The following is a 12,028-nucleotide window of genomic DNA, read 5'->3' as shown; positions in this document are numbered from 1 at the left end:
ATTCAAATATTATTAAGTGACTTCAAAAGGACGTAAGCCAACTCCATTAGCACCTGCAGGGTTCATCCCACCAGGTCCCTTGGACCTATGCGTCTCTTTTGCTTAAGTATTCTCTAATCTGATCCTCCTCCACTCAGGGTGGGTATTCCTTTCTTGGGGCTTTCATCCTGTTTCTGGTACCTGGAATTCCAGAAGACCAGGCTTGCTAGTAAAGATTGAGAGAAAGAAGCTATTCAAGAAGCTATTCAATACTTTAGCCTTTTCCATGTTCTGTGTCACCAAGGCCCTGTTTCCCTCAGCAATGGGTATGCATTTTCTGTAGTCTTCCTTTTGTTCCCTCTGTATGTAAAGAAGCCCTTCTAATTGCCCTTGACATTTCTCATCAAATTTAATTCTGGTTAAGCTTTGGCTTTCCTAACTGTTTCTCTGCATTCTTGGACTTACTCTACACACCTCCCAGGTTACCTGTCCCTGTTTCCACCTTTTTTATGCTTCCTTTTTATGTTTGAATTTTGTCAGGAGCAACTTGTTCATCCATGCAGATCTCCTGACATTTTTTAACAGCTTCCTTCTTGTTGAAATGGTTTGTGCTGGAATTTGGATGAGCTGATTTTTGAATATTAATCAGCTTTCTCAAGTCACTCTTCCCTCCAGGGCCTTATCCAGTAGGATTCTTCCAAACAGATACCTGAAGAATCCCAAGTCTGCTCGCCTGAAGTCCAGAATTGTGGTTTTGCTTTTTGCCCTTCTTCAGTCCCTTCGCAATCCTGAATGCCACTATCTTATGGTCAGTGCAGCCAAGGCTGCCTTTGGCCTTCACATTCCAGGAGAGTCTTTCTTTTTTTGAGTGTGACCAGAGCATCTCTTCTCACTGTTTTTTCTATCATTTGTAACAGAAGTTGTCACTGATGCTCTCCAAGATCCTCCTGCACTGTTTATGCCCTGCCACATTCCTCCAGTTGAAGTGACCCCAAGTGGACCAGGACTATGAATGGGAGGCTATTTCAAGCTTTGAGCTGGAAACTGGAATAGGGAATTTCTCATGTCCAAACTGTATTATACTACGATCCTGTGATGCTTGTTCATTTCTCAAATTGTCATATGATCGTCTGTGTTTCTACTCCTGTGGGTAGAGATTTAAAGTTCAACTGGCTACAAGAAGTGACTTCCTCAAAGGGCAATATGCCATTAGTGGGGGGTTATTCAAATAACGGGTCATGGTCTATGTGTAGCCCATCGGGATGATTTGTAGTTGAATTTGGTTCCCATGGCCCAGTTTTGGTAGTGGGGGGGAAGTAACAGTGGTGAGTTCTGTGAGAAGCCACTAGAAGCGTCCTCCTTGTCTGACAGAGCCAATGACAGCCAGCTCCAGGATGGACCCACTGCTGGCCAAGGCTGAGCCAATCAGAAATTATGATAATGCCTCTGTGATAACATATTTAAGAAGGAAAAAAAAAAAAAGTTATTGGGCAGATATAGGTGTAGCCAGGGAAGAGACAATAGAAAATTTGTGAGAGGAACAACTATGCAGGCACCAAGGCCAGTGGAGAAGGAGTGGGTGGACGTGCTTCAGGCACTGGAGCTGAGATTCCCTGCAGCCTGTGGTGAAGATCACAGGGAAGCAAGCTGTTTCCATGCTGCCCAGGGAGGTCAGTTGGAGTGTGGAGATCCACCTGGAGCCCGTGGAGGAGACCCACGTCAGAGCAGGTGGATGCCCAAAAAGGAGGCTCCAAACCCATAGGAAGCCTGTGCTGGAGCAGGTTCCTGACAGGGACCTGTGGACCATGGAGGGAGAAGCTCACTCCAAAGCAGGTTTCCTGGTAGAACTTGTGACCCTGTTGGGAACCCACCCTGGAGCAGTCTGGTCTTGAAGGACTGCACCTCGTGGAAATGTAACCCACGTTGGAGCAATTTGTGAAGAACTGTTGTCTGTGGAATAGACACATCTTCACATCTGAGAAGTTCATGAAGGACTGTCTCTAGTAGGAAAGACCCCATACTAGAGCAGGAGAAAGACTTCTTCCTGAGTAGCAGCAGGAATAATTTATGATGAACTGACCATAACCCCCATTCCCCATCTCCCTGCTGCCGGGGGAGGAGGCAGAGCTTGAGAAGGAGGGAGCGCAGGGGGGAAGGTGTTTTTAAGATTTATTTTACTTTTCATTATCCTATACTCTGGTTTTGTTGGTAATAAATTCAGTTAATGTTCCCAAGTTCAGACTGTTTTGTGATGGTATTCAGTGAGTGATCTCTGTCGGTTCTCATGTCAACTCATAAAACCCTGTCCAGTTGTGGAGGGGAGTGATAGAGCAGCTTTGGTGGGCACCTGGTGTCCAGCCAGCGTCAACCCACCACAGCAGACCACTCCGAACTTTAACTGTTCTAAGGAGACCGTCAATAGTGAGGGGTAGTCAAATACCCCAATGGGTGCAGCCAGATGCCAGCTTCCCTCTTTCCCAAAATTGTTGACTCCCCTCCATAGTATGTGAGCATGTCTTTCTGGAAGATAAGGAAGATGGTGACAAGATGTTGTTAACCTCTTCTTCAGTTCAGGTCATCCACATGATTCTTGCCCATGTTTGACAAAGTCTCAGATTAAGAATGACTTTTTCTTAATTTTTTTCATTTTGTTTCTGAGTGAGCTGGGTAAAAATGGTATAAGGGCTCTCTTGAGTATTGTCCTCAAAAGCACTGTGTAAGTAGGATGGAAAGATAAACTTGATGTGCATTTAGTTGCCTCTCCTTTCCTTTTGTACCACTTTCCACTTGGTCTTTTCCAATATTATGAGAGAAAATATGCATTCAAATGCAGAATCTTCTCTCTAACCTCATTCTAACTCTGAGTGCTTATAAGGTATTGAGAGAATTTGAATGAGTATTAATACTTGTAATAAGATGAGACTAAGCTTAGTACATAGCATGAATTCCAAAAGAGGGATATAGATTAAGTATTTTTCTTTACGTACTGAAAATAGGAAAGCTTTTTATATGTTAGTAAACTAACTCCTTTCTTCATGGACTGTTTAAGTTTTTCTACTGAGGAAATGATATATTCTAATGCATTTTGGTTGGTTGAATCATTCTGCTTTAGTATTGTTGATTGTTGACCATTAGAATATGCAGTTGCCTTCCTGACTGTTTCCTGTGAACGAGGCCCACAATCCACAATGGGATTACATTGTAGTTTTACAAGATCAGACAAGTGTTGTTAGGTGTTTGGAAATTTTACATTTTTGTTTACAGGAAAGGTAAAGAACTTGTTTACATTCAAGTTGTATATGGTTTCTGGAGCAACTGTTTATGTCAATACATCGGTGTAAGATTACTGCTGTATTTACCCAAAGGCATCTAATTGAGAGTTTTTATCTGATTCCTCCTGTTTTCAATTGATGATTTCCTCATAGAGTAAATGTTTTCCTCCATTTCAGTGTAAAACAAGAGTAGTTATCAGTAAATCACATAAAATGTAAACAGAAAGAAATTAGCTACTATTGGGCATTAGGAATGTGCAAAGTTTGGGAAGAAAAGCTTCTTTGGGGAGACCAAGGCATTTCTCTTGTCCTCTCAGCTCTCAGCTGTGCTGGATGTTCCCTCAGTAATGCATCAGTTCTTGCTTCTATTTCCTTCAGCAGCTTGATGAAAGATGGAGAGTTAGGGCAGCCAAGAGAAATAAATTTCATGACATCATTCTCTGGTGGATATGTGTAAGTTAATTAGTTATGCTCAATTTTATTCCTTTGTTCTCTAATCTGTCTAAACTATGTTACAGGCTCCACTGATCTGTGAAGACTAAATAATGTGCAGACTTGTACATGGTGTTTTCTGACTAGGAAGAAAAAACTCTTGTTTATTTCTCTTAACCTCTGTTGAGGAACCTTAACCATGGGAAGAAAATGGGAAACAGGTCTGATACAGAACTAAATGTTTACTGATGTATTTTTAAGCAAGTGAAGTGTACTGACATTGTCAGGTGAAGACAGTATAAACATTGCTACAGACTTTTAATTGTATATTGGCTAAGAAGTGGAAATCTTTTATTTTTCCCAAGTGTATAATACGTCTGGTGATTAATCTAGTATCCATTTAGGAGTGCAAGACATCAGCTCTGTGCACACTAAGCTCTTTCATCCTCGGGCCAAAAACCATTTTGCAGGCGTAATGCAAGGATGCCTACAGAGATGTGTGGGTGTATATAAACTCTAACCTGAACATCTTGTAGTGTTCTCAAGTGGGAGGGCAATTTTGCTTCTTCATTGATTTTACTGATCTCTCCTATGAGCAAGTAGTGCCATTTCCTTCAACCTGTGATGAATTGCATGTGCTATACAATGTGTGCTATTGCTCACTAGAGGATTAAGCAGAAGCAACAAACCTGCTTCACTTTCTTCAAGTCTTTCATGAGTGGTAGACACCTGCGTCATCTTAACATTTTGATACATAGAAACAGTGTTCCAGTTTTTCTAGAGGAGACTGCCTAGACTGACAAAAATGCTTACACTGCATTTGGATTGTTTACAAAAAAAAATCACTGTGTTGTTTATGCTGAAATCTTCAAAAGCAAAGAAATTTTATGTGTATTCTCAGCACTGTTAAATTAAGCTGTTCTGATTACCTGCAGTAACCATGGTATCTAAAAGTCTGGATTACTGCAGTAGTTCTCTTTGTCTGGGATATGGTACATACTGTACTTGAATTTTAATGGAACCATTTATACAGATTTTATATTTTCTCATAAAACTCCTCAAGGTGAATGAAAACAAGCGTGGGCAAAATGTTTGCACTTTTCAGTGCTCTTTCTGTTACAGAATCTTGCTGGCTTTCTTTATTTCTAACTTATGCAGTTTCTTTGTCTTTTAGAATGTCGGGTGGTGAAATCCACTTCCTATACCAAAATAGCATCGACTTCACGTAGGAGCACCACCAAAAGCCCAGGCCCATCCCGACGCAGCAAGTCTCCAGCTTCTACTAGCTCAGGTAAAGCAAGCGAGCAATCTGTCTTAACAACAGCAACCATTCTGTTTCAATACAGTGGGCAATGCGCTTAAAATTCCACCTTTCTGTGGAAAAATGTACATATGAAACAACTAATAGTAAAATTCACTTATTTTCTCAAGTGTCTTCCCAATACAAAATAAAACTTCAGTGTTTTATAAGTCATACTCTGGCATGGTGGTTCAATTAAAATAAGGTCTTTGTGGGGAGATGGTGATCAGAACGGCCCAGTGAGAGAGAAACTCTGAGAAGGAGGAAAGTGGGAGAGACACAGTGAGACACAATGAGACACAGAGACATAAATGTGGGTAGCAGGGCTGGTAGGCAATCTGCCTCCTACACATCCTAATAACAGCTGAAATAAAGAAACCTGAAAAGAGGTAATGGGATGAGGTATCGATTGTGAGGAACAAGCCCAGAGTAACTCTTTCTTAAACATATCAAGTAACTTTTTTTGTAGCTAGGTGGAACAGAATTAAATTAAACTTTAGCAAGGGAGGCGTTGTTTGGTGTGTGAATGTTGCAGACTCTTTCTGGGTTTCTTTTGTAATGAATATTCATTTGTGACTACAGGTAATGGACACTGAACTCCTGTTCGGTGTGTGCTCATTTCTAAGTGAAATAGCTGTTCTGCTGTGCATAACAAATTTATGGGACTTCTATGGGACTAGCAAAATTTTTGCTATGTTGACTAAGTGGTACCATGTTGGATTTGAACCTGAGAGAAACAGTACTGTTTTAATTTAATGCTGGAGAAGTGTAGGTCAGTAAATCTTAACTTCTTGCAGTTCACTTTTACAAAGGTCTGACCAGAATACATTACATATTCAACCACTGCAACAGATCAGAGGATTATTTTAGAGCTTGTGGGGGAAAAAAGGAATATTAAAAACGCAAACTATTTCAGATGGGGCTGTGCTGATGACAGATGTAACCATCTCAAAAATTTCTTATGTAAAACCAGTACATTTTTTGGAAATAGGTAAATATTAGTTTGACAAAATATGGTCCATGGCCTGCCTATTTGACATAATCATTTGAACACTACAATTAAGTTTTCTTACAGAAAGTGTTGGACAAAGCCCTACAAAAATGTATGGGGTGCTGACAGAACAGGCTGTCAACTGGTAGAAGCCTGGGTGAAGAATTGGCAGCAAGACAGGGCTCAAAGGGTTGTAATGAATGGGGCTACATCTGCTTGTCAACTGGTCAGCAGCAGCATTTCGTCAGGGGGCAATTCTAGGGCCACTTTTATTCAATATTTTTATCGATGATCTGGACGCAGGAGTTGAATGGACCATTGACAAGTTTGCTGATGCCAACAAACTGGGAGGTGCTGTTGACTCTCTCAAGGGATAAGCTGCCTTACAAAGAGATCTACATAGATTGGAGCACTGGGCGATAATTAATGGGATGAAATTTAACAAGAAAAAATGCTGGATTCTGCACCTGGGATGGAGTAACACTGGGCACAACTATAAATTGGGAGAGGAGTGGCTGGAGAGCAACACTCTAGATAGGGATCTGGTGGTGGCGCAGAATCACTACAAGTCAGCCGTATGCCCTGAGAATCAGGAGAGCAAACTGCATCCTGAGATTTGTCAAATACAGCATCACCAGCCAGTCAGAAGTGGTGATTATCATAGTGTATTTAACAATGGTGCAACCTCACCTTGAGCACTGTGTGCAGTTCTAGGCCCCACAATTTAAGAAGGATGTGAAGGTACTCAAATGTGTCCAGAGGTGTACAATAAAGCTGGTAAAAGGGCTGGAAGGTATGTCCTATAGGGAGCAGCTAAGGACTTTGGGCTTGTCTAGTTTGGAGAAAAGGAGGGACTGAGCTGCTTCCTGAGAGGGGATATGGAGAGGGAGGTGCTGAGCTCTTCTCTCTGGTATCCAGTGACAAAACACGTTGGTATGGTTCAGAGGTGCACCATGGAAGACTGAACACTGGGAAACATTTCTTTACTGAGAGGTTTATCAAACACTGGAACAGACTGCCTGGAGAAGTGGTTGAGTCACCATCCCTGGAGGTATTTAAAAGATGTGTAGATGTGGCGCTGAGGGACATGGTTTAGTGGTGGACTTGGCAGTGCTGGGTCACCAGTTGGATTTGATGATCTTAAAGGTCTTTTCCAACCTAAACAAATGATTCTACAAGTAGGAAGCATTTCTTTACCAAAAGGGTGATCAAAGACTATGTGGTGGGTTGATCCTGGCTGGATACCAGGTGCTCACCAAAGCTGCTCTATCACTCTCCTCAGCTAAACATGCTGAACTTTTGGTCAGCCCTGAATTGGTCAGGCAGTTGGATTAGATGATTGTTGTAGGACCCTTCCAACTATTCTATTCTATTCTATTCTATTCTATTCTATTCTATTCTATTCTATTCTATTCTATTCTATTCTATTCTATTCTATTCTATTCTATTCTATTCTATTCTATTCTAAATGTGTAACAACTTAAAAGGATAAACAATTGAATCTGTTTCTAATAGACTTTATTTTTAGTGGGGGTGATGGCTCTGATTTGGCTTTCCGTATCTCTTGTGTTTGCCTTCTGCAAATAGTGAGGTCAAATTGTGTGAGTGTTACAGGAAGCCTATTTCTAACCTTACATACATGAGTACTTACATCAGTATTATTTTTATATATGGAAGCAATATTGTACGAAGTGGACACTTGCTCTCAAGAATCATTTTAAAATCACATAAAACTAAAAATACTCAACGATTTTAAAAAAATGCAGTTTTATATTAGACATTGCATTAAAAAAACAGCAATAGAAAGAAAAAGAAGCACTGACTCTGATGTTTTTAGACAAAAAGTTCTCTTGTGAAATACAAACAATATGTATAGATTTCACTTGTCTTCCATCCAGCAGGCCTAAAAATACTGCCTATTTCTAGGAATTATGTACCTGTAACAGTAGCAAAATAGAGAAATTGCCATCTAGTGCACATATGAGCAGATAATTTTTGCCATGATGTCTACATTAAACATCTCAGTATTAGAGAATCTCCTGAATAACTTGTGCATAATTGCAAGTTATGCTTTTGTTGTTGTGTTGTTACTGCTAAGTGCATGTACATGTATTTTTTATTCTATGTTTTTAAACTGCTTTCAGTTCATCTTTAAACTACTGTTAGGGATTTTTCTTTCGTTCGCAATATACATAAAATACTCAAGAAAAAGAGTAGATTCTTTACTCAGATCAAAGGCAATATATGCATATTCCAAAAATTTAAAGGTGTATCATTTTGTGAAGAGTTTTGTCATAAAACCAAGTTGAAAGAAGTAGGGATAAAGGACAGACAGAAAGCATTCTGGGTAGAGTACCATTGACAAAAAGCTAAGTAAGGTGTATGGAAAAGAGCTTGTTGCTAATTAGAAAAATCTGACTCCTTTTGTTTGATACTTGCTGTGTTTTGAGAAGTCTGCACATTCTAGCTGCACAAAATGATCATATGCCTGCTTCAGTCTTACGTTAATGTCCATATTAAGATAATACTCAAGGATAACTACATGGGCCAAAAAAAGGAGAATTGCATAGACAAAGACTGTGTTAAGATGTTGTGGTAGTTTGGATAAGGATGATATGGTTTGAAGCTGGCTCCCTGCCAAGTCTCCAAACCTTACCAATGTTAAAATCTCAAAGTTGGATATTAAAACTGATAAAACTGTAAAATGAAAGGATATCCTTTAGTTACCCTTCATTATCTTCTGTGTGCATCTATAGTATGGTGTAGCCTTTAATGCAGGTATTCAACATTATTTTTCCTCCCATCCAGCACAGGATAGCTGATTTGAATTCATCATTCTTAGAGTTAATGAAGGCACAGTCTTTGGGCCATTTTCCCATTGTTGGAGAAATAGATACATAAGAGATAATAGAGAAATAATGCTAAGAGATGTAGACCATCTCCTCTGGTTTAAGCGTTTAAATGTCATCCGCAACAAGAGTTTCTCTTCTTTGACATAGAATTTCAAGTGGTCAGTGAATTAAGCCAAATTTTGGCTTGAATTAAATGTTTATAAATGCAATGAAGTCCATGAGTTCCTTTTTCTGAGCAAATGGTGGTATGAGGTGATGAACTTTCCAATAGCTTCTGAAGTTGCTTATAGAAGTCAAAGGGGTTATTTTGGACAGTTGGTCATTTGTTGGTTTTGTGTCTTTCTCCTTTTTGCACCTCTAGGTTTGAAACAATAATGTTTTACCAAATCCAGTGCTTTGAAGATGAATTCAGTAATTAAATTATTTTATTTTGCTTGAAGGCCCTCACTTTCTGTTTCAGTCTCACTCTGTTCTGGTGCCCCCTGACTCTATGCAGGAGAAGGCAAAGGACCCTGAATGTCCTCTCTCCTTGGTGATAACCCAACCACTGCTCTGGAGAACCATTTCCCTCATCACCTCATCTGGTACTGGGGGAAAAAGAGCTTTTAATGATAATTCCAAGGCAGTTAGATAACTTTCACCCTTTAGAGGTGCCTGTTTCTCTCCATCATATGTAAAGGCAGCTTCCTTTACAAGCCTGAAAGCTCTATACAGAACCTACTATGACAGCACTTTCAGGTTTTGCAGGTACATACCCATGAGAATAACAGCATAGGAACAACAGGATAAAAACCACTATCTCACAAGTGCTAGGGCACATTGCCACGGCAGCATGGGGCAAAGAGGGGACCTGTGAGTGGCAAGTAGGCTGCAGGGTTGCAGGGAAAGACCTTTATCAAAACCAAAGTGCTCAGGGCCACACAGGTTCAAGTCTGTGTTCCGGTTAACTAATATGCATCAGTCTGTAAGGGAATGGGAAACACACGCTCCCTATTATTTCTTGAGCTATACAGTCTACAGTGAGCAAAAAGACTGCATTTGCCTTTACACCATTTCTTGGCATATTTCAGAGGAATGTATGCTTTTCCATAGGTGGTGTTGACCTTTCTTCCATCCTTGCTTTTTCTTTTTTTTTTCCATAACAGAGCATAAGTTTAATGTGCTTATATTTTCCTGGTAGCCTCCCTGGCTCCTGAGAGCAGATGCATCCTATTTTTACATAAAAACACAGAATACTTTTTTCTTACAAGAGTACACGCAAGCTTGGAAGATCTGTGGTAAGGGCTGACTTCTCCATTATTATGTTTTCTTCAGTTTTTTATTTACATCTGACAGTGTTTCAAAACAGTACCACAAGACATAAATCTCACTCCAAGAGGATTGCTTTCTGGTTTTTCACACATTCATTTGAGATACTGTCTGCTTCAAAAGGCTTTCAGTCTAAATAGAGAAGAGAAGCAGAGAACAAGGCAAAGAAGAAAAGCAGAGAAAGGTAGTGTGACCTCCTGGGCAGGCAGAGGGCTGAAGTCTGGTTCCAAGTGCAATAGATAATCCTACCTCTATTTAATTTTCTGATGTCTTCTTAAAGCCTGTAAAACACTTTGTTGTGTTTTTGTAGACATCAAATAGTATTCGGAAAAGGGCATCATAAGAGTTGTTTAATTTCAGTGAGACTGCATATCAGCCTGTTACTGGTCACTGAAAATTATGAGTGTTGGGTGGCTATCCAGTAGCTGTCAGCTTCTGTCCAACTGCCAATTAACACTTGGTGGCAGCCTCAGTGTGGGTGAAGAGTTAACAGATTCAGAGAAAGCGACACTTCGTGATCATTATTTGTAATCAAATCAAGAGCAGCATGTGATGACTGAAGATACTGTACTCTTGGTCCACTAAATTAAGGAAAGATGCTTCATTCAAGTGAACTGAAATTCTCACTGTAATTTCCAGGACCTCCTCTCATCAAAAGTAGCTAGTTTCTTTTTTTCCAGATTGAGTACCTTACTTCTTGTCCTCTCTGAGCAATCTCCTGTTCCCTTCAAATTATCACTCAGAATATTTTAGATGCTTGAAATCTTATTTGTGATAGCAATTCAGGTTTGGTGTTTAAAAAAGTTATTTAGAAGTTTAGTTTATTTAGTGACAAGTGACTATTTCAAGAATAACTGGGTTGATATATACCTATTCTGGATGACAAAGGGAACATATGTGAAGGATGGATAGAGTAGGTCATATTACAAAGGACAATTTGTTGGGGTATTTTTAAATTGTACTTGGGCAAAGAAATTGTGAACCTGCATGTCAGACTAAACCCTGATCAAAACTATAGATGTCCCCTAAAGAAAGAAGTGGTTTAGGAATGGAAATTAAACCTTACTGAAGGCTTCTCTAGATCAAATGCTTGTGCTTTTCTCTGCTAAAAAGTTGAGAAAAAAGAGGTAGAGGTGTTCCTCTGCAATAAGATATGTTTTCATTTATTTTGATAGTTCATCCTTAGGCTGTTAGCCAGGAACAATCCTTCTTCAACCACCTGACTCAAGAAAGTCTTTTGTATCCCAAATGAAGGAACATGATGTATCATATTGTCTTTGGTGAGGTCACACGTTTTTATTCACGCTGTTGTAGGTATTCAGCTGACAGATTTTGTAATAAATATGCTGAAGCAAAATTTTCCTGAAGCCACAACTACAAACCCATGGGAGTGATGGAGTCATACTGCAGAACCAAGGATTTCCAGATATTTTTGCTTTGATCATGGCTTCCTTTTAATTTTTTATTTATGGTGTTTGTATTTGATACTTATCATTAAAAAATTAGGTTTTATTATTTTGTACTCTGTTACAAAAATCAAGAGTGGCTAAGAGAAATAGATTTGGTTAGACTGAACAGTTTAGCCCTCTTAAAGGATTAAAAAGTTAAACCCTGAATAAAGAAAAATGCTCAGAGTTGGTAGTCTATTCACTTGGACTGATCTGAGAATCCTAGTCTTTCTAAATAGGAAAAACAGTTCAAAGTATTTTCATTAATCTTACGTACATGTAGATGCTCTCTCGATTAGGTACTACATGAAATTAGCAGCCAAGATCATAGATATCAACTGAAGTGCAGAGGGAAAAAATCCAAGAGGCACTTACCCACCTTTTGAGACTGCAGAAAAAACAAATACTAGTGCATTCCAGGGAATTGCATATTCAAGGCAGTCTCC

General features: G+C 39.5%; 1 protein-coding gene across 1 annotated transcript in view; it reads left to right on the top strand.

Annotated features, from left to right (window-relative positions):
* DCLK1 (doublecortin like kinase 1) overlaps positions 1–12,028 on the top strand; it is a 248,821-nt gene that overhangs the window by 166,291 nt on the left and 70,502 nt on the right. Inside the window, exon 5 of the mRNA XM_029960882.1 lies at positions 4,858–4,974. Coding sequence (XP_029816742.1) covers positions 4,858–4,974 — 117 coding nt within the window. The remainder of the gene's footprint in view (positions 1–4,857; positions 4,975–12,028) is intronic.

Source organism: Manacus vitellinus, unplaced genomic scaffold (genome assembly GCF_001715985.3).
Source record: "Manacus vitellinus isolate BGI_N305 unplaced genomic scaffold, ASM171598v3 scaffold_2_pilon, whole genome shotgun sequence".
NCBI lineage: Eukaryota > Metazoa > Chordata > Aves > Passeriformes > Pipridae > Manacus > Manacus vitellinus.
This window is presented reverse-complemented; position numbering and strand designations above follow the sequence as displayed.